This window comes from Mesoplodon mirus (genome assembly GCF_964341445.2).
Source record: "Mesoplodon mirus genome assembly, chromosome: 2".
Taxonomy (NCBI): domain Eukaryota; kingdom Metazoa; phylum Chordata; class Mammalia; order Artiodactyla; family Ziphiidae; genus Mesoplodon; species Mesoplodon mirus.
This window is the reverse complement of record NC_138977.1, coordinates 219,974,410-219,998,126: the sequence shown is the minus strand read 5'-3', so window position 1 is coordinate 219,998,126 and position 23,717 is coordinate 219,974,410. Positions and strand designations below refer to the sequence as shown.

At 44.3% G+C, this 23,717-nt stretch overlaps 1 protein-coding gene across 2 annotated transcripts in view; it reads right to left on the bottom strand.

Moving 5' to 3' along the window:
- PLPP4 (phospholipid phosphatase 4) overlaps positions 1 to 22,667 on the bottom strand; it is a 138,393-nt gene extending 115,726 nt beyond the window's left edge. For both annotated transcript variants that reach the window (XM_082635985.1, XM_082635987.1), the window contains exon 1: positions 22,322 to 22,667. In XM_082635985.1, coding sequence (XP_082492111.1) covers positions 22,322 to 22,377 — 56 coding nt within the window. In that variant the 5' untranslated portion in view covers positions 22,378 to 22,667. The remainder of the gene's footprint in view (positions 1 to 22,321) is intronic.
- Positions 22,668 to 23,717: the final 1,050 nt, after the last annotated feature.

The following is a 23,717-nucleotide window of genomic DNA, read 5'->3' as shown; positions in this document are numbered from 1 at the left end:
AGGGCATCATCCACTGGGCATCCGCTGTGTGCCGGTCACAGTGTCACTGCTCGGGATGGAGCATCCAAGAAGGCAGATACAGTCCCTGCCTTCCAGGAGCCCTGGGTCCAAAGAGGAAGATGGACAATCAGACAGACAATGGCCACGAGGTTTGGGGAGACTGTAATGGGGAAGAAAAGGTGCATCTGAGCACCCAGGAGAGCATAACTCACTTCATCTTGCAGACTCAGGGAACGTTCCTCAGAGAAAGTAGGAGCCCAGCTAGCGCCGGAACACCATGTGAGTTGGGTAAGGCTGTGGGGAGAGGGACGGCTGGGAGAAGTGCTCCAGGAAGGAACTGCTATGAGGCAGTTTGCCATCCTTAGATCTGGAGGTCCTACTGCTGTTAATAGTACGTAAGGCATAATTAGTTTTTAAATTAGTATCTAGGAAACCCACAGGCCTCACGAGGTCCTCTGCACACAAACTGCCTTCAAGCCAGGCCCCTCCCATCGCTGGCAGCTGTGGCTGGCTCTGCTGAAGTTAGACGCAGGACTTCGCATGTAATCCTGTTAGGGCTTAACCTTGTTAGTTTCAGACCCATCATTCCTGCCAAGATTTTTATGAATCTTGATTCTATTATCCTACGTATTAGCCTTCCACCCTGGTTTTGTTTCATTCTCAAATTTGATAAGCCCGCTTTCTATGTCTTTATCCAAGTTGCTGATAAAAACCTTGGACGGAGGAGGCCAGATTCAGAGTCCAGAGGCATGGCCTTGACAGCATCGCCCAGCCATGTCCCAGATGCACAGCCACTGCCAGTATTCTCCGGATACACTACTTGTTCAACATCTAACTACTATATTAGCCATTCTCTCATGGTACTCAAGGGAGGGGCAGACTCAGTAACAAGAATTGCAGTACCTCGCTCACAGAACTCAGCTATCAACACCATCCCTCTATAAGAAACAGAAAACAGTCAAAAAAAGCCTCTGGGCAAACAGAATACCCAAGCACTTAAACACAGCAGAGCTATTCAGTCCTTCAAGCTAAACCTATTCACTCTTGTTTTATACACTGTTTAAGTAAGGTGAGTCTCTCCTTTCAAAGCCTTAGCAGATTAGTAGCAGCAAATCAGAAGTGGAAACATAACTTGCTTCAAGTAAGCATACTATCTACAGCCTTTCAAGAACAGAGAAAAAAATTAAGCCAAAAGAAACAAACCACAGTAATTACAAAACCCAGTTACTGCTTGGGAAAGGGGTCTTATACCTTAGTACACCAAAGGATCCCGGGACCACCTGAGGGCCACTGGTCACCAGCAATGGGTTAAGTTATGTTTGGCATCTTTTGTTTTAGAATAAAGATAACAACTTTTTTTTTTTTTTTTTTTTTTTTGCAGTACGCAGGCCTCTCACTGTTGTGGCCTCTCCCGTTGCAGAGCACAGGCTCCGGACGCGCAGGCTCAGCAGCCATGGCTCACGGGCCCAGCCGCTCTGTGGCATGTGGGATCTTCCCGGACCGGGGCACGAACCTGCGTCCCCTGCATCGGCAGGTGGACTCTCAACCACTGCGCCCCCAGGGAAGCCCGATAACAACTTTTTTAATGCATGATAATACAAGTGTCATTGACCTTGTGGGTAAACATATGTTCATTCAGCAGACTTGTCCTGCGCACCGAGATACACAACTGTGGTGGGAATGGGTGAATGGTTGAAAGGCACTGCCAAACAGCACTGACCCCCAACAGGCAAGGTCCCTGCACTCACAGAGTGAGTTGCCAATAAACCGGGATGCCAATAAATAATGGACATCATTTCAGATTAAAATAAGTGCTATTAAAAAATAAAATGGGGTAATATGATAATGTGATAGGATGGGACATGAGACATTGAACAGAATGTTCAGTGGAGGTTTGTCCATCAAGAGCCATTTGGGCAGGCGTGTTGAGGAGCACCAGCAGAGCAGGCAAGGAGCAATGTTAATTGGTACAGACTCTCTGGAGGGCAAGCTGATGAAAGCAGAGGGAAAAATGCTTTGACGGAGAAATTCCTCATCCAGGAATTAAGCCTAAGAATCTAATCAGAGATGTGCATGGCAAGGCATGAGCCAGGATGTTCAACACAGGGTTGTCTATATCAACTAAAAACCAGAGACAGGCCACTAATGTCCATCTCCAGTCTGCTTACTGTATTAGATTATTTGCTTAATTTAATGGACTGTGTTGCAGCTGTAGGGGAAGAAAAAACAATTTTCCCTCTACCATTCTGAGTTCTTGGCTGGGACCCCTATAACAAAAGACAAAAAAATTAACAAGAGAAAAAGAATCAGAAGTTTATTAACATGGATACCTCATATATACACAGGGGATACCCAGGGAAAAATGAGTAACTCGAAGCAGTGGCTTAGAACTCCAGCTTATATAGCATTCCCAATAAAGAGCAATGAATTAGTGAAGATATGACAGGACAAATGAAAGAAGTTTTAGGCTTCTAAGGGCAGCGAACTGTGGGAAAGTCAATACATAGACGGAAACTAATGGTAGATAACGGTTAACTGTGCAGTTTGTTTTTTTGGTTTTTTTTTTTTTTGCAGTACACGGGCCTCTCACTGCTGTGGCCTCTCCCGTTGCGGAGCACAGGCTCCAGACGCGCAGGCTCAGCGGCCATGGCTCATGGGCCCAGCCGCTCTGCGGCATACGGGATCCTCCCGGACCGGGGCACGAACCCGTGTCCCCTGCATCGGCAGGCGGACCCCCAACCACTGCGCCACCAGGGAAGCCCCCTGTGCAGTTTGTTATGTAGACTCCTCTGGTGCTGTCTCCAGTGACCACTCTCTGTCTTTCCTGGTAGAGAGGGGAGGAAAGACACCCTTGAAAGTTAATGCCCTGCTTTTAGGAAACTTGGGGGAGGGCAGGGAGCCTTTCCTGAATCTGCCTCCTCTCAATTGCCCTCTTCCCAAAATAATCTTTATGCCAATTTTGGGGCAGCATATTCTGTCACCATTCACAGCTATTAAAAAAGCAAGTTGGGGAAGAAGATTTATTGGTATAGAAAGATGTTGAGGGCGTAATGTCAAGTGAAAAAGGCAGCCTATAAAATTTTATTTCAGACGAGGCATACCTTTTGTGCATAAAAAGTATTATGTCTCATGGCATGAGTGGGGGGTTGGCGGAGCAGGAGAAGACTAAAAGAATACAAACCAAAATGTTAACTCTGGTTTTCTCTGGGTTGTAGGATCATAAATAATTCCATTTTCTTTCAAATTTTTTCTCTCTATTAAGTTTCCTGCACTGAGCCTACATTTGTCTCATAATTTTAAATAATCATTTATTTAAAGTAAAAAGAAAGAAATCTAGCAAAGATAACTTGTTTAAAAGCTGAGGTCCTGGAAGACCTCAGCTCGGAGGTAATGCAACCACACAAAGCAGCTAACCCCCAAGAAGAGATAGGACGTAATTGAGCGTGGGGTCTGCACATGGGGAAATAGGCATGACTCTACTAAGGACCCCTTACGAGAAGGCTGTGCAGACAGCTGCGGGTGTGGGCCCTGGACGGGGGTTGGGGGGTTGCCGAAGTGGAGACCTGGCAAAGCCTGGTGTGTGTCTGGACAGTTACTCAAACGCACACAAGGCCACACTACCCCACTGCCACCTTTGCCACCTCCCTGCTTGTTCCTACAAGAGGGACAATGACAGAGCCCAATGAGGGGTCTGCCATGCTCCCCAGGGAGCTGACACAGTTGCAAACCCACAGGGCATCTCAATGCAGCTCCTGGCCTTTTCTTCATTGTGTTTCTTCCTGGGGATGAAAAGGTGTCTTCCATTTAGTGACACATGTTCTCCTGCAACTTTTCTTCCGAGCTTCTCTGTGCATCTAAAGGACAAGCCTTGGCTTCTGTCTTCCTGTATGCAGGCCCAGGGGGTCCCAGCTGGAAGAGCTCTTTCTTCCAGTAGGTGAAAGTGTGACCTGAAGTCACCTCACCACAGTTACGTCATTCACTCAATTAATATTTCCTGAGCAGCTACTATGTGTCAGGTACATATCAGGGGTGGGAGAGAGACTGGTGGACACAAAAATCAAGGGTTCTCCTCTTGAGAAGTTTGTAGTCAAGTGGGAAAATGCTTTCATAACCCAAGGCCACACGGAGAAATTGTGCCTGGACTTATTTATATCTGACATTGATTTGTACTTAGGACTTGACTCCGTTCAGTGTTAAATCGAACCCGGCTCAATCCAGAGTGAGCCCTGCTTTCTGATTTCCTGATGTAAGCAAGGACTTGTGATTTCCAGCATAACCAGCAGAAAAACCCAGAGCGATTTTCAAAACACCTTAGAAACAAACAAAAAAAATTGACAATGGGAACACTTCTTTCCTGAGCACAGTTTTCACAAAGTTCTTTTCCCTTCTTTTTTTCAAACGTGAAATAATTAAACTTAATCCGAAAATTATTCAGCATACCTTTAGATTCTCTAAGAAGGAAAAAGAAAACCCTCAGGCAGTAATTCTAAGTGCTGACGCAGCAGTGGGGAGATTTTTTTTTTAAAAAAAAACACTGTTCTCCGGATTAATTCAAAGCAGGCGGCTCACATTCTTGAGAAAATGAAAACCACAATTCACACTTTAGGCATAAAGTACACAGATAATTAATCAAGCTTCTTCCGAGGCTCCCGATGCTTTTTATGTTGCCTATTCCAAGGCAGGCACTGTTTTCCAACAATGCCTGCTGACATCGAGGGAGAGGTTCCACTTGGTCAAGAAAGAAACAGTGATTACGGTGAACTGAGACACATAATTCTTATAAACAAACGGCTCTCACAGGCAAGATAAGGTCAGGGTGATAAGAGGGCCATTGCAGAAGAGCACAGAAAAAGACATTTTGCTCTGAAGACGGGGCAAGAAGAAGGGAAGGGAAATTTCTAGATGAGCACTTGCGAATATGACGATAGCGGCTTACATCCGTGTTGTGCTCCCTGCGTGCCAGGCACCGCTCTGCGAGTATTTATACCCTGTCAGGTTCTGGCCGGTACTATTTCTATCCCCACTTTGCAGATCAGTAAACTGAAGAAGGAGAGGTTAAAGTGACCCAAGCCAAGATGAAGGCAGCACTGGACGTCCGGCAGTCTGGGCTCCTCAACCCTGGACTCGGGTGCACTACAGGTTTGTTGTGACCTAGATCCACGCCAGGCACGGTGGGCAGAAGGCCACTGTGTGGGCGACTCGGGACAAAGTAACCCCCCACCCAGCTGTAGCAGCAGAGCAATGGGAACAGAGAGCAGAGCCCGGCGGGCCTGGCCTCCAACTCCACCTCCGCTACCTACGTGCAAGTGACCGCGGACACATCACTCCTCTCCCTGCATTTCACCCCCCAACCCCTGCAAAGTGAAGAAATGACAGCACCCACATCATGCTGTACGGATGCGATGAGCTAACTGCCCACAGAGCATAAGAACGTCACCTGGCACAGGGTAAGCACTCGAAAAGAAAGAAGCTGTTATTTCTCATGGCAAAGCAGTTCCAAGGGCAGGCCCTTGGGCTGAAGAGCCAGCGGCAAGGTCTACCGAGAGGAGGGCACGGCTGGCCGCCGGCAAAGCTGTTCCCTGATGTCCTCCACTCTACTTTGTCACCCCACCCTGAGCACTGCCATTCTTCCACCCAAGCCCTCAACCCCAACTGCACCCCCGAACTCCTGGCAAGTCCTCTTGCACTGGCAGGTCCCCAGGCCAGAAAGACTGGTCCAGCTGTATCCCAATATCCACGGGTTCTGCTGTCCACTGGCAACATGACCTGGCCTAGTGAGGCATGTGGCATTCTTCATCTCTGTGTCCAGGGCCTGGCACAGTGGGACACAGTCAATGTACCTCTGAGGCTACAGGAGTGAAGGAATGGAGGGGATTTCAATGCTACCTTAAATGAGGGCAGTGGCTCCCTTATGTGTCATCCACTTCTGCTCCCAGGACAAGGGAACTGGACCAAAGAAAGCTATGTGTCACCATCTACAGATACTCTGCCCAAGGTACAGATATTCTGAGTGTAACATGTGGTGCCCCCCCCAGTTTTTAAAGCTGGACTTTGTAGAGAAAACACCTCCAGAAACACCCACCCCTGAAGTTTAGGTTCTGTCCCTTGTCCTGACACTTAGAACAAAGTCCACAGGAAGCCTCAGGACAGGCTGACCACGGGGAGCGGACACCACCCTCAGGCATGGCTGGCTTGTCACCTCATGTTCTTGTGGCCTGTGGAACCTCTCTCTCTTGTGTCCTGTGGAAGTGTGACAAATACGTGGGAGGGAGCTGTCAGGACTTTTTTTCCCAGCTTGATCAAGATATAGTTGACATCGTGTATGTTTAAGGTGTGCAACGTGCTGGTTTGATAATGCATATACTGCAAAATGCTTGCTGCAAAAATGCCAATTAACACCTCCATCATGTCACATAACCACCACTTCCTTTTTGTGAAGAGAACATTTAAGATCTACTCTCTGAGCAACTTTCAAGTATATAGTACAGTATCATTAACTATAATCACCATGCTGTACAGTAGATCCCCAGAATTTATTTATCTTATAACCGGAAGCAGGGGTGGGGTGGGGAGATGTCGGACAAAGATGTTGCTCCTTTTGATCAACAGTGTGTTTTGATTTAAAAAAAAGCAGCTCCCCCACTAGCTGCCCCACAGAGGCTGCCGAGAAACACAGCTGCATTCAAATGATTCTGACAGGATGGGGAAAAGACGATCCTAAATGCGCAGGACCTGTGCCTTCTTAGGAATAGAGGAAGTCACATGCTGAGCAGTCCCTGGGGCCAAGAGTCAAGAGACTGTGGTTCTAGGTTCACCTCTGCTGCTGAACAAGGAGGGTCTGATTAACACCCTCTGTTTAAAAAAAAAAAGGAGGGGAAGACAGATGAGACAAGGTCTAGAGACTCTGCCAGGTCAGACACCGGGTAGAATATAATTCACTCTGTGGTGCCTTCTGGTGAAATGTCAGAGTTCCATTTGCCCCGTGTACGTCAATCCCCTTCATGTCCATAACTTCACTGAGGTTGTCAGGGTCATTTAATTACCAGAAAGCCTCACCACCAGTCCCTTCTCTCTCCCTCTCTACCCAAATCTGATGTAAATTGTTCCATTGCATTAAACACTCAGTTTAAATGTTTCACTGAAAGCACTCTCATCCCACTTATTAACAGCGTGACACTGGGTGAGTTCTTTAACCTCTCTAAGACTTAGATTTCTCATCCAAAAATATGAAGAATTATAAAATTCCTACCTCATAGTATCATTTGAAGATTTAACGAGTAAATTGCCTTAGCACAGTGCCTGGCATACAGTTAAGTGGTCAATAAATATTAGTTACTGCTATCATTATCATCATCATCATCATCATCATCCCTGGAGCCAAACAACCCCAAGCTTGCTATTTTTAGGAAACAACAAAAGGATATTTTGCATCAGGAAAAATATCAAAGTATCTTTGTTTCTTGTGGTTTTTCATAAATATGGTATTAATATTTTTTAAATCTAATTTAATATGTTCTCATTATATGACTGAAGATATTTTCACTGGTCCACAAGACTGAATTAAAACATAATACATCCAGAAAACCAACTATTTCCATCATCAAAGAAAAAAAAAGATATATGTGGGACTTCTATATAATCTATCATCAGTATTATATACATTTAGTCAGAGCTAATATATTTAGACAAGATATCACAGAAAAGCAAATTCTGAGCCAAGTCTTGGAAAATAGGATTTTAGATAGGCAAAGAAGAGGCCACTTACATGATGACTCAGGAAACCATAAAAATATTCATGTGTGAAAGAATCAATGGATTTTAATATAATTTTAAATATAAAAATGTAAACATTGTATCAAAGAAAAATTTGAAAAATGTTTTTTAAAGAGACATCTAGTTCAAGATGGCTAATTGAACCTGTACATTTTGTCTTTCTTCCCTCTCAAAACCTCCCTAAAAAGAATGAAAAGCATAAAATCCAGAGCTAGGCTGAAGAGCCTCAAGGGGTGCCAATTAGCAAAGCAGAATATGAAAAAAATTAAGGAAAAGATAAAGCATATGGGAAGAAAATAATGGATGATACAAGAAATGAGATACATCCCTGTTAAGGAGTTTAGACAGAGAGGGGTACGCAAAATTGAATGTACAAATTTCCTTCAAATCATTGGCAAACTCAGAAATTGCAACATGCAGGAGAAGACTACAAGGACCCCAATGGAAAGCAACAGTCACAGTCTAAAGAGTGAAGGAGAGACTTCAGCAGCTAGATAGTACTAGGAGATAGAGTTTGGAGTTGAAGTTTCCCCAAGATACATTTTCTCCTGAAACCAGAAGGGCCAAACCATAGGAGTAAGAAACACATCCTAGGACTAAAGGATGCACCCTAGGATCTAAGGCAAAACCAAGAAAGACTTATGCAAACACAGCCTAGAACCAAGGCTCCAAGGATTAAGGTGACCCAACAGTAAATTAACTGCATGCAAGAATAAAACTCAACACTCTTTAGAGGACAATAACAATCAAGCATCTCCACAATGTGTGATTCAGTGTCCAATATACAATTAAAAATTACTACACAAGCAAGGAAGCAGGAAAATGTGACCCATAATCAACAGAAAAAAAAAAAATAACCATGGATCATCCTAATGCTGGAAATAGCAGAAAAGGACTTTCTACTATAAATATGTTTAATTCTAGGGAAAGATGAAAAGAATAGGTGGACAGGTGGATAACATCACAAAGAAACTAAAACTCTAAAAAAAGAATCTAAGGGAAACTATATAACTGAAAAAAATGAACACTTGAAATAAAATATTTATGACATGGGCTTACCAGGGAAAAAATAGATACAGCAGAATAAAGAATTCGTGAATTTGAAGAAAAGTCAGTAGATATTATCTTAAACTAAGTCACAGGGAAGAAAAAATTTTTTTTTAAAATGGAACAGATTATCCAAGACCTGTGGAACAATATCAAATTGTCTGATACACATGTAATAGAAGAACCAGAAGGGGAGGAGAGAGAGAGTGGGGCAAAAGAAATATTTGAAAAACTATGTTTTGAGAATAATTAATTGATGAAGGACATCAAACCATAGCTCCAAGAATCTCCATGAACCCAAGCAGGAAAAATACAAATGAGCCCAACCTAGAAACATCGTAGCCAAACTACTGAAAACCAAAAATAAAGTCTTAAAATCAGCTAACAGGAAAAACATGTGGCATTTAGGAAAGTGGCAAAAACAGGGGCAGCTGACTTCTCTTCAGAAATAATAAAATCTACAAGACAATTCAAAGCCAACTCTGAAGTACTGAAAGAAAACTGTCTATCTAGAATTCTATAACCAACAAAAAGATTTCAAAAGTAAAGGCAAAATAAAGACAATTCCAACAAAACCAAAGCCAAGAGAATTCGTTCCTGGCAAACCTACCCTACAAGAAATGCTAAAGGAAGTTATCCAGGCTGAAGGGATATAATCCTAAAGGGAAAACCAAATATGAAAGAAGAAATAAAGAGTACTGGAAATGGTAGATATGTAGGTAAATCTATTTTAAAAATTTAGTTTCTGTTAAAGCACATTGATTGCTAAAGACGAAATTTAAATGTTTTATGGGACTTATACATAAAAGTGAAATCTATGACAATGTACCAAAGACATGGGTAAAAAATGCTTTTGAAAGATTTTTACATTGTGTGTGAAATGGTGTAATATTGACTTCATGGTGACAAGTAAAAAAAATGCATATTGTAATGTGTAGAGAACCTACTAAAATTTTTTGAGAGAGGTAAAACTAAAATACAATAAAGGAGGTAAAGTGGAATACAGTAAGTCCTCTACATATGAACCTTCAAGTTGCGAACTTTCAAAGATGCGAACGTGTGTTCCACCGTCAGGCATGAGTGACACTGCATCTTGCCCTCTGTCTCCTATTGCTGACCATCCTTCAGCTCTACCATCTCCCATCTCCCCTCGCTCCTCCAGTCAGTAACTCTTCTTGCCTGTTCACTTGATGCCAGCCCCTATATGCCAGCTGTTGTACTGTACTACTGTACTTTTCAAGGTACTCTACTGTAAAATTAAAAATTTTTTCTTAATTCTTTGTGTTTGTTTGTTTTTATGTATTATTTGTGTGAAAAGTATTATAAACTTATTACAGTACAGTATTATATAGCCGATTGTGTTAGTTGGGTACCTAGGCTAACTTTGTTGGACTTACGAACAAATTGGACTTAGGAACGTGCTATTGGAATGGAACTCGTTCGTATGTAGGGGATTTACTGTAGCATCAAGTGTTTGATTAGCCTAAGAGAAGAAAGAAAAAGAAGAACAAGAACAGATGAAACAAATAAAAATCAAATAGTAAGGTGGTAGGCTTAAACCCCACCATATCAACTGCATTAACTGTAAATGACTTAACCACTCCAATTAAATGGCAGAGACTGGCCAGACTGGATAAAACTAAAAGGTACAACTTAAAGCTGTTTACAAGAGTCATACATTAAACATAAAAATACCAATAGGTTGAAAGTAAAAGGACTGAAAAATACATTCTGTGCAGACATTGATCTCAAGAAAGATAATATAGCTATATATTAATATTAGATAAAGTAGACTTTAAGATAAGGAATATTAACACAAAGATAGAAACTTCATAATAATAAAACGTTCAATTCATCAGAAGGAAAGAAAATTTAAGAACGCTAACTAGAAATGTAGATGTAGCAATTTGACTTCCAAATCACTAAAGGAAAAAATGGGAGGCAGCAAGGAAAACTTAAGCTATTCAGCTAAAGCAAGAAACAAAAGGGGAAAAAACACAGAAATGAAGCACCACTTAAAGAAAACAGAGAATAAGTTGGCAGTAATACGATGAAATATTAGTTATCTCAAAAAAGGTGAAAGCTTTAATTACCCCGGTTTGACAGAGGGAGCATATCTTCACATTAAAAAGAACAAATTAAAAAGAACAAATTTAAAAGAGTGAGGATTTGAATATCACAGCTAACTTGCTTTAATATATTTAGAGGTTTGTACCCACCATACAGAAACTATTCACTATGTTCAAACTATATAAATTTACAAAAATTTACACTGTATGTAAATTTAAAAATTGACTATGTATGTGGCCATACAGAAAATCATAACAAATTATAAAACACAGAAATCACCCAAGCCACAGCCTCTGATCTCAATTCAATGAAACTATTTTAGCACTATAATTACCCCCATATTTAAGACTAGGGAACTGAAGCACAGAGAGATAAAGCAACCTGCCCAAGTTCACATAACTAGTAAATAGCAGATTAGGGCTTTGAACTCAGGCATCCTGGCTTTGGATCCTGCAGTCTAAACCACCATCCTATGTCCCTTCTCAGGGAGAAGGGGCCATTTCCCCTCAGATATCTCAATAAACTATAAAACTACAATAATTAAAATGTTATATTGAGCAACCAGGCAAACCGATAATCAGAAGAGAATTCACTTGCAATCCATGGATATATGGAAGCTTGTATGTGATTAAGATGTCACTGAGAAAACAATGTCTATTTCATAATTGACAAACCACATGCAAGAAAAAAGTTAAATTCTCTACCTCACTCCATAAATTTTAAAAAATTCTCATACATTAAAGAATTAAAATTAAAGAATATAAGTATACTAAGCAAAACAGAAGAATATTTCTGTTTTAGATGAGAAAGGACTTTCTAAATAGAAGAGAAACTCTGAAACCATAAAGGAAAAGACTGATATATTTAACTACATCATTAAAATGTGCACAATAACAGAAATTGCAAAGAAACTTAAAAGTCAACCACAGAGGAAAAGTGTTTGCAACTTATGAAATAAAAGGTCAATAACTATAAGGAATAAAGCGCTGCTACACATCAGTAAGATAAATTTGAAGATCCAATAAAAGCATGGATAAAGGGAAATACAAGATATTTCACCTAAAAAATATAAATTTCCAATACATGAGTGAAAAGATATAAATGTCATATTCTCTCCCATGGTATAAATATAAAACATTAATAATATCCAACATTGGCAAGAATGTCAAAAAATAGACACCTTTGAACTATTGGTAGAATGTAAACCAACAATTTGGGTGGCAATTTGGCGTACCCACCAAAATTCAAAATACATGTGGCCTTTGACTCAGAAATTTCATTTGCACAAGTTTATGACAATAGTACTTTAACAGGTACATTACAATATATGCACAACTGCCATGCTGTTTGTCATAACAAAAGATGAAAACACCTTATAACTCCTTGTATAGGTTAATCAGTTGAACACCACACAGCCAGCAAAAAGAACAAGTAGATCTATAGAGACAAAAAATATCTCCAAGATACCAATACATTAAGTAAAAAAAACAATTACTATAGATAAAATGTGTTCTCAGTTTTTAAAATATATAAATATAGGTTTAAAAGTTTAAAAAGTGAAGGGAATGGAATTGGCAGAGATAAGTGACAGAGTTCAGGAAAACTTACACTTTTTGTACTGCTTTAATTTTTAAAACTATTTTATAATCTTAAAATAATGTTCAAGTGAGGAGAAACATTCATTCCTATCACATTCACTTTTGTGTAATCCTTTCTAATATTTGCCCAAATCAGATATATTTCAAATAGTCTGGAAATATATATTCTTTATAGTGCTTTCTTTAACTATTACATCATAAAATTTTACCCTGATTTTCAAAATGATTATTTTAATAGCTATATAGTATTTCTTTGTATCCATAATTTATGAAACCATTCTTCAAATGTTGACTATTTGAGTTTTAATTTATTTTTATTTGACAAATATATTTACTTTGTATGAAACACAGTAATGAACATCTTTATACATGAGGATTTAGGATTTTGCACTTTTTACATCAGTGTTTCAACATATTTTTTAAGAGTTCTAAGTCAAACGACAGGAATAACTTTACGACTGTCTATGCACTGCAATGTTGCTCTTCCAAACGGTTATGTCCTTTTACAATTCCACCTGCAGCATCTGATCACATCCGTTTCACCTTGCACATCCTGCGTGTTAATTCTTACCTTCTGATTTTCCTTTAAATATTTTAGTTGATATGAAACATAGGAGGGTTAATTTTTGACACATTCCCCCTTCAGATATTTCTAAAACAATCACAAAACAATCATCCAGTATCCTATCTAGGATATTTCATTAGATTCTTTTTTTCCCCATAACAGGAAAAATCTAAATCAATTTTTCTAATTATGTGTGAAAGTAATAAATGTTTACTGTAAAATAATTACACAACAAATGGTATAAAGAAAAAAGCAAATATTATATAAGCCTGTCAGCCTGAAATAACCACCATTAAGATTTTGTTGTTTATCTTTATAGCTATTTTCTTACAGACATAGATACAAATTGATTTTATTAATTACCACATTACAGTAGCTTTATGCATACTTATGTAACCTACTTTTTATCACTTAACAGTTTATGGATATCCTCCAAGCTAACGAATAGTTATCTACATTATCTACAAAACTACTTTTGGTGGCTGCATTCATTCATTGTAGCCCATAAAAAGCTTGTGCTAATCTATATGCAATATATTTTATTGTTTTTAGGCGCATATTTTACACTTCTATGGAAATCGAAGATTTAAACAAGATTGGTTATTTGTATTTTTGTTAGTTCCCTGTTCTGTCCGCTGTCCTTATTATTATTTTTTTTTGGAAAAGCTCTTTTCTTCTCATACTGATTGATAAGAGTTCTCTGTATTTGAGAAGCATTAACTCTAAACTCTGGAAATTAGGACAACAGTATCACTTCTTGGGGTGGGGGGCTGCAAAGATTAAGTCATCTAGGGTGTGACAAGTGCCTAGTACAAAGCTGGCACACTGTTAGTGTTGATACTTGTTTCCTTTAACCAAGATGGAGAAACAGGTCTATTAAAGGATACCTACACATACACACATATCAAGCACTTCTCTTTCTCAATGGCTTCTTGGACAATTATTCAGAACACTTTCCCCAAACTTCCTAAATCCCAGTTCCAGGTTCATCACTGCTGTGGCACTGAAAGCTACACTCATTATTATTATTACATTGTGACATTAGATATCTTTTATTGACCTGTATCTTGGCCTCCCCATAGGAAGGAAGAGAGATGGAGGAAGGAAAGGAGATTGGCTTAAACAACTACCATGTGTCACATGTTACATACCTTCATCTTTAAGCCTCCTGGGCAGATATCTTGTCCCCACTTTACAGATGAGGAAGCTGAGGCACATCTTTATCATCAGCAGTCAGGATTTAACTCCAAGGCCCATGAGCTGACTTTGGTGCCATGCTGCCCACCCTGCTGCAGAGTAGGGGCCCAGTTCTAGGCATCCTCATGTCATTCACCAGGGCCACCACATACTTGACACAAAGTAACAGACCAATGAATGGAGACTAAAGCAGCATACAGACTGCAGCTCTCTTTCAGAATTTGAGACAGACAAAAAGAAGCCAAATCCTCTTTAAAAACCTCAGATGAGTAACCTAGCATTTCCACTCCTCAGGGCATATGCCACAGGAATTACAAATATATTCATTAAAAACAAAAGCAGCATTATGCTTAATAGCCAAAACGATAAATAACTCAAATATCCATAAAGGATATCCATAAAATGAGTAAATGAAGAGGTACCGTCATGCAATGACATGCTCTATGGCAAAGAAAATTAACAAACTGCAGCTATGCATGACATGGATGAGTCTCAAAAGAAGCCGGGCACAAAACCCAAAAAAGCCACAGAAAAAAGTACACACTGCATGATGCCATCTACACGGAGTTCAAAATTGCTGTTAGAAGTCAGAGTGATGGAGACCCTCAGGGTGGCAGAAGTGGGCTCAGAGGGTGGAAGGTATTCTAGGCAGCTGTACAATTATGAATCATACACTTTTCTTTGTGTATATTATTTTTAGGTTGGACTAAAATGAAATTCCCGTTTCTGTAGGTCAAAACAGTCAAATATCAGCAATTTTATTTGTTTCAAACTAATATTTCAATAAAAACACATTTTAAAAACCCTCTGGAAAAGGAGAAAGAAATATCTAGCATTGATTAGCAGACTGCACCCTCTCTGAAAACCAACCTAGATGCTCCTGCAGCTTCTGACCCTGTTTCTTGCTCCTTTGTTTTTGCTGAAGACATAGTAACAACTTGCGCCTCACCTTGGCGGGACAATTTTTCACAGTCACATATTAAAAGACTGTGATGTTGAGAATGGACTAGAGGATATGGGGAGGGGGAAGGGTAAGCTGTGACGAAGCGAGAGAGAGGCACGGACATATATACACTGCCGAACGTAGGGTAGATGGCTAGTGGGAAGCAGCCTCATAGCATAGGTAGATCAGCTCGGTGCTTTGTGACCTCCTGGAGGGGTGGGATGGGGAGGGTGGGAGGGAGGGAGACGCAAGAGGGAAGGGATGTGGGAACAGATGTGTATGTATGGCTGATTCACTTTTTTGTGGAGCAGAAACTGATACACCATTGTGAAGCAATTATACTCCAATAAAGTTGTAAAAAAAAAAAAAAAGACTGTGATGCTGCTGTCCCCGGGCTCCACAGACCCAGCCCCTCCCGGCTTCCTGCTCACCCATCCCGGGCATCTCCAAGTCCTGTACGAATTCAATTCCTCACTGTGAACCAGTGTTTCTAATTCATCCACAGAACACTAAGATTGTATGTTTTAAAGAAGCAAAATTACTAAGATGATTTTCATATTTAAAAACACAATCACAGAAAAATAGAGGTACGGAGCTTTTCCGAGCCTTGTGTGGGTCATGAAAGGCATAATCTTTATAACTAATCGAGATAACTTTATCCAAAAGCTATGAAACTAATGATCTCCTTTTATGGTGTTATAAGCATTTATCTCCCTGTGGAAAAACATCAACAATTCTCAGAATTCTGGGTACAGCCGACTCATTTTACAGTGGCAAATAATATTTCAAACAGAAGGATGCTCCATTTATCAGATAACAAAGCAGATGCCTTCCCGGGTGGGGGAGAAGTGCTGGGCATGCTTGGTCCAGCATGCACCAGCTGGGGGTGGAGGGGGTGTCTGATGGAAGAACTGTCTGCACCGGGCTTCTAGCAGAACTCTGTATGATGAACACAGACTGAGAAGTAAATGATATGAACACAGACTCAGAAGTAAATGATGGGAACACAGCATTTTCCTTACCCATTATCAAATGCTGTTAGGCTGATAACACTTCTGATTCAATGTCCTAGAATCACTGCTGTAAAAGGCCAGCAATTTGTCACCATTGAGAAGCTACAGGGCTGAGATACCTCCTGCCACCTTCCATCAGACAGACAGCAGCCCACACTGAGAAATGGGGGTACAGCTCACTGAATGAACTCATGGGAAGTTACATACCTCACTTTGGGGGGCTAAAAGGAATCATCTGAAATATATTTAAAGGAGTCTATTATTTTATGGAAATCCTGTAGTAAATTATTTGTAATAAGGGTATCATTAGCTACCTATGGCATTTCTCTTTAGTGTATATTATGGTTTCATCTTAATAAAAGGATAATAATAATCACATTACCATTTGCTGAGACTCTCTCGTTTAATACTCGCAAGGCTTACATCCATGGATGCAGTTAATACTCCTGTCGAACAGATGGAGAAGCACAGACTGAAGCAGGATAAATTCTTTGCTAAAAGGCTCACACAGCTAAGTGGCAAAACCAGGATTCAAGCCCCAGTAACCCAGAGCCAGAGGCCATGACTGTGACCACTACGCTACACTGCCATCCTTAGACACTACATATAAGTAACAGGAATTCACAAGAGTGGGAAGAAGACACCTTCTTATATATATGTACTGTATATGTACTGTAGGCACTCACAGCACCTTATTTAATAAAACCCAATGAAGTAGGAACTATTCCCACTTCCCCCATGAAAAAACTGAGGTTCAGAGATTTTAGGCAACTTGCTAGTTAGTGGCAGAGCCGAAATCCAAACCCAGACCTTCCAGCTGCAAAGCCCAAGGTCTAACATTTACACTTTGCCTCAAACAACTCTCTCTTTCTAGAGAGGGAGCAAAATTATTACAGGTGTATTAGTTAGATACAACAGAATAGACGTTTGCTACTGGAGCTAATCAGTCCCCAAATGCAAAAAGTTTCCCTCTGCTCCACAGAGCTCACCTCCAACAGCAGCTGTCCTGCTGCTGGCATCTGGCAGCCCTGCCATCTCAACACAGAGCTCCAAGCTCGCCATCAACAGAGAAGGACAATGACAGGCCACTAAACGGGAATGATGTTGCCTCAACCTGGAGGTGACACCTGTCACTCTTCCCATGTTCCCTATGGTCCCACCCAAAGGCAGGGGTTTGGGAACATTAGTCTTCCGTGTAGCCAGAAAGGAGAAAAGAACTAGAGGCAACACTTGACCACGAGAGGGTCTCAAGCTACTGTAAACTGCACATCAGTAGTTCCCAAACGTGGTGGAGAGAAGGATCACCTGTTGGAAATGCAGATTCCCGGGGCTCCACTCCATAGGTTGATCCAGGTAAGTCTGAACTGAGCCCCAGGTAATCCAGGTGCAGGTGGTCAGCAGACTGCCCTTCAAGAAGCCTTGCTCTGGATAGATGCAAAACACTCAGAGGTCTATAAAAGCAATCATCAGAAACTGAGTGCCCTCTGGGGAGCTCTCCCAAGGTGCCGACCACCCAAGGCCCAGGTGGGAGAGTGCAGAAAGCAACGAAGACAGACATGCAGACTCCAGACGTGTAACCTGCACAGAAGGTGGAATAAACCGTGGGCTCCTGGAGAGCACAGAGGGGCCCAGCAGCGGCGGCAGAGCTGTGCACACTCACTCCCAGAAGGAAACAGGGCCTAGGTGCCCAAGGGAACTGCTGTTTCCCCCCACTGGGCATGTATCTCATCACGGTGCTTTTTTTTTTTTTTTTTTTTTTTACCATGAATTTTTACTGTCCTTTATTTATCCTTTTTTGAAATTTTATTATTTTTTTTACATCTTTATTGGAGCATAATTGCTTTACAATGGTGTGTTAGTTTCTGCTTTATAACAAAATGAATCAGTTATACATATACATATGTCCCCATATCTCTTCCCTCTTGCGTCTCCCTCCCACCCTCCCTAACCCACCCCTCTAGGTGGTCACAAAGCACCAAGCTGATCTCCCTGTGCTATGCAGCTGCTTCCCACTTACGTTTGGTAGTGTATATGTGTCCATGCCTGTCTCTCGCTTTGTCACAGCTTACCCTTCCCCCTCCCCATATCCTCAAGTTCATTCTCTAGTAGGTCTGCGTCTTTATTCCTGTCTTACCCCTAGGTTCTCCATGACATTTTTTTTTTCTTAAATTCCATATATATGTGTTAGCATACTTCCCAGGGCTCCCCAGTGAGTGCCTCCAAGGGAACGTCCATGCTTCCTGACAGGGCACTGAGACCATCCACGTTCTTGTCCCAGGATCACTTCCTGTCCCTCTCACCACCCACACGTTGTGCTGAGGCCACACGTGGTGACCTGATCCCACCCAAAATGTGCCTCCACGCTTCTGCTCCAGGACACTCTGTCTGCAGGAATGTCCTTGGGCCCCGGCGCTCTGCACCTAGCACGCACTGCTCAAGACTCAGGTGAGAGAGGTCAGCTCTAAGCAACCTCCCCTGGCACCGGTCTCTCCCTGTCACTCCTCCTATAGGACCAAGTAATTCCTCCAAGTAAAACTGAGCACTTTGCTCCAACTACCATAACCATCCCCCACCCAGAGTCTTAAACTGGACTCCTAGGGGTAATGAAGAAAGATCTGTTAGCTACTGCCGACATTCCAAAAATCCTCCTGACAGCCAAGGCCCTCGAGCAAGTCACCTGAACCGGGTAAAGTGCCAAGTTTCCTTGTGTCTGTTCGGAATTACACATACTAAAGTTTACTAATGATAGAGAAAGAAAATTACTACAACTGCAGGCACCTAGAAGAGGCCAAATATGCATCTGCCGACTGGATGGGGAGGCAGGGGGATAACAAATAGTGGTGCCTGGTGTGCTTGCTCTGCCAGGCTTAGAGCTCCTTGGAGGCGCCCGGCCTTCAGTCTCCAACCATCCCCGGCACCTACACAGGCCCTCCTGCATAGGAAGAGCTCAAAGAAGGATGCTGGGTGGATCTGAGGTGAGGCAAACGCTGTTCCCTGAGCAGCCTGGCATCCTAAGCAGACCCCCAGCTCCTGGAAGGACATGCCAGACAGGGAGCCTCCAGGAACCACAGGGAGGGAGAGAGAGAAGGAGGGAGGGATGGAGGCACAGAGGGAGAGACTGAAGACCCCAGGTCCTGCCTAGAGGGCCCTTTGCTCTTACTTAGGGACTGCGGGCAAGGAAGAGAGAAGGCGCATCCAGGGGCTCCTGCCATCCTGCTGCCACCCAAGACGCCAGTAGGGGTTCTCTGAGTGTTTCTGCACCTGCTAAAGCCAGCACTGGACCTCTAGGCCCACAAGCCTCCCAGCACTAAATTCAGCCTCAAAGCTACACATCATAATTTGATTTATCCTAAACATTGATTCCTCAAACCCATTTATTTCCTTTTAGGTTAAACTCCATGTGCCAGCCCTAATTTTTGTTACTAATTCTCTTCTCAGTGGTGTGAGCTTCTCAGCCAGGACCAAGTACTTCTCGGGTGCTCTATGGAGAGTGTCCCATGGAAAGCCTCCTCTTGGAATCCTGAATCATCAAACCTCAGCACTAAGCCTCATCTACAGACAGAGAACCAGTTCCTTAAGAGAACAAGGGAAAGCAGATATCCCTACTACCTATGGATCAAAAAATGCATTGCATTAGCACTAACCTCAAATCTCTGGGAGCACGTGGGCACTGGGTGGAGGCAATCTACTCTTATGCAGAGCAAATCTGATCAGAGAACAGGTGCATCCACAGAGGATGTTCCCCCAGAGGCACAAGTTTGCAAAGATGTAAGGTATCCCCCCCCAAAAGATTATTCTCTTATCCTGAGAAATAAAGTAGCTATACCAAGCAGAACCAGATAGTATCAGCTAAGTTGGACCCCACAGCAGAGCAACTGGATTCGGCTTGCCCAGAGGGACTTTCTAAGCCTACTGGAGTGAAGCCCTGCTACTGAGACCACCACCTTCATAAGCAGAGGGGAGTTCAAGCCACCGAAGCTTGCCATCAGACCAGCGCCGCCGGCAAAAGGAAGAATAAAATTCACCACCACCACCCCCCACGCCCCCCCCATCTCGCCAGAAGCTTATCTGAGAAAACAAAGGGTCATCTGTATCTGTGTGCTCCAAACCGGAAGTCATTATCTGCTTGATGATAACAGCATCTGAGCTTCCAAGATTCCCAGGGAGTCTTGCACAGATACCAAAGCTGGTCTTGGCAGGTAAAAGAGCCACAGTTGGACTCACTGTTAATATTTCCAATTTGATATGAAACCAGGGGATCATCCAAAAATGCCATCAGTGCCCAAGAGTATCCCTTTGGGTGATAGCAGATCCCCCAGTAAGTAATTAATACAAAGGGGAAGTTTGGAGAAAAGAATATAAACTGCCTGGTTTTTACAGAACATCCTTAGAGGAAGCAAGAAGCACATAAAATGACAATAATCAAAAATTCCCAAATCCACTGCATAGACCATTCATTATATATTTGTAAACATCTCGTAAATGTTTGGTGGGATGTTTGAAGGGCTATCTAAAATACAAATATTTACATATTATTGGACCCTTTTTTTATCTGACAATTCCCAGCGGCAATCACAAGAGGCTGCCTCACTGTATTTCAGTATTACTCACACAAACATTCACCCAACAAATGGCAAATTCTACTGTGCACTGAACACTATTTTATCATTTCTATCACACAATAATTTAATGGGGCTTAGCCTATCTGCCAATTGGAAACTGTCCCCAACTGACCACAAGGCAAGTACTAATTTTAATGTATATTCCAAAGGTAGAAAAATAGATTAAGAGAAGGGAAAAGTGTTTTCTGTTTTCCCAGGTGCATCAGGACACACCCGAAGTTCTCCTTCCTTCTTCCCACTGAGTAACACTAGTGTTTAGTCAGAAGCTAGGAGAGGGGTCTTTTCTGCATCTGGGGGAGCTCACGGCTTGTTCTGGTGGTGTGAATAAACACTCCAGATGAGTGTTTATTTACGCCCCTCGTAAAGAAAAACATGCAAGAAAGGGCATTTCTTTGTATGTGTATACCCTGGGCTGCACGGAATAGAAGTCATCTCACAGCCTCCCACCTGCCACCAATGACTCCGTATTCGGGGCAGAAATCCAGAGAGAGGCCTCCTGTTTGGAATAGCTCAGTGGGTTTTAAAAAAAAGTCAAATCCAGAAAGTTCATGCAACTTAAATATGCAAAATGTGTCTGAAAACAGCCATGGGCACAGGTGGACAGAGAACCTGACCCCCTAATGGAGGGACAAGTGTAGACGTGGGTGCCCAGGTGACAGGAGATGACAGGAGGCTGTGAAGTGGGTCTGAGCTGGTGTTCTGGGCTTGGATCTGAAAGGCAGCGCCACGACAGGGGCCGGGAGGCGGGCGGCGGCGGGTCTCCGGGGCGCATTGGGGCTCAGACGTCTCTGAGAGAACCTGAGGCAGCGCCCCCTCCGAGACCGCTCTTTCCGGGCACCCGCTGCTCGGGGCCCCACCGGGCGTTCCGCTGCTGCCCTAAGCGGATACGGACTCGGCACAGAGCTCCGGGCGTATGAAGCCCGCACCCCAGGGCTGAGGCCCCGGACTTCCGAGCCTCCGCAGCAACAGTTTTCCAGCGGGAGAACTACCGCAAACGCCTCCAGGGAAAACGCTCACCCGGACCCGCGGCGCCAAAGCTAGGGACGCGCACGCGGCGGGCAATGAGCGATGCGGCTAGGAGCGAAGGCTGCAAACGTCGGGCTCGGAAGATCACACACAAGGAGAAACTTCCCGAGGACGCCAACGAGGGTCGCGTCTGCGTCCAGGGAAGCAGCCAGAATCCCCGGGCAGGTGGTGCGGAGCCGGTGAACGGCGCAGGCGAGGGGACCCGAGAGGCGGCCGGAGCCGCTCCCCGGCGCGACGCGGGTGACGGGAACAGGTCTCGGCCTCGCGCACGCGGGTCCCTTCACGCCCAGAGTCCCAGGAGGGAGACCGGGAGGGTCTCTCTTGGTCCCCTAGGACACATCCCTAGCGCGGAGAGGGGCCCTCGAATCCTGGCCCCGGCGGGACGCAAACAAACTTGGAGCGCCGAGACGCTCGGTCCGTGGATCCCCGAGTCCGGGCGCCCCCGCCCGCGGCACGCCACTACTTACACGAAGACCCCGAAAAGCAGGGCTCGGACCCCGATCTCGATGGCCAGTTCTCGCATGGTGTGGCCGGAGCAGCTCCCGCGGCGGCTGCGGCTGGTGCTGTCCGCGGCTCACCCCGCAGCTCGGCCGGCACCGGCTCTCCAAACCCGGGGCGGCGAGGGAGGCGCGCTCCAGGCCTCGGGCGGGGGCGGGGAGCGGGCGCCCGGAGGGGCCGGCGGCGGGGAGGGCTCAGCCCAAACCTCTTGCCTGGGGCTCCGGGGCTCAGGGACGCCGCGCTGGCCGCTCCCGACACTCCCGGCCCCGAGTGGAGGACGCCTCGGGGACTCCCCGCTCCCCTGCGCCGGGCACCACCTCCGCGTCCTGAGCCCTCGCCGTGCGCTCGCGGCCAGGCGAGGGGAAGCCCGGGGAAGCCCGGCCGCCGCCGCCGCCTCCCCTGCGCGCTCCCCGTCAGTGGGCGGCCCCTGGGCTCAGCGCCCGGGCAGCGCGCTCCCAGGGCTCTGCCTGCGGCCCCTCTGCGTCTCCTCGCTCGGCCTCTGACTCTGGCTCTCGGGTCCCTCGCTCCCTGGCACACGCACGCACGTGGGCAGGTAGCAGGAGAGCGCTTTGGGAATTCTCTCCGGCTCCAGACAGCCGTGGCACTCACTGTTCGTGCCAGCCAGCGCTCCCTCCCATCCGTTTTCTGCCCTTCCTACATCTTTCTAACCTGGAATCATTTCTTTTTTTCTAGGAAGTTCCCCCGAGATTACTCGCAGGCTTTGCTTTGCCCTCAGGAAGAGCCAGCCAGACTCCAGGGTCCTGGCACAGACTGAGCAAAGGCGAGCCTGACTCCTCGCCATGCCACCAGCGCCAGGCCAGAGGACCCCTCCCGCGCAGTCCCCAGCAGCTTTGGACAGCGCTGCGAAATGTGAAAATAGAGACTGGCACAGTCCCCACCCCGGCGGTCAGTGTCGCCCATCGCTGACACAGCACTGTCATCAGCACCTGAGGCAGCAGGGGCTGCAAGGAGGACCAGAAGCCTCATCCTCAGGGCGCAGAGTCAAAGGCCAGATCCTCACTGGTGACCTGAGGGTCGGGACCTCAAGCCAGAGCCCCGCGAGGGTTAGGCTTTGCTTTCCCATCACCTGTCAGGACTGTGTATATTTCTCAGAATTTGCACTTGTCTTTATTAATTTAAACCAAATGGACATTCAAGATGCAAAACTCATATTAACCATAACCATTAGGTTGTCTCTGGGGAGCCCAGATCTCTTCTGGGTTTTGTGAGCTGGGAAAATGGATTCGAATGTGGTTCCTGGGAATGAGGACCCATAGCTCAGCCTCAGACAAGAGGGGGAGTAGGAGGGGGCCTTAGGCATCAGCGAGGGCAAAGGGACCCCACCTCCAAAGGGACATATGATGG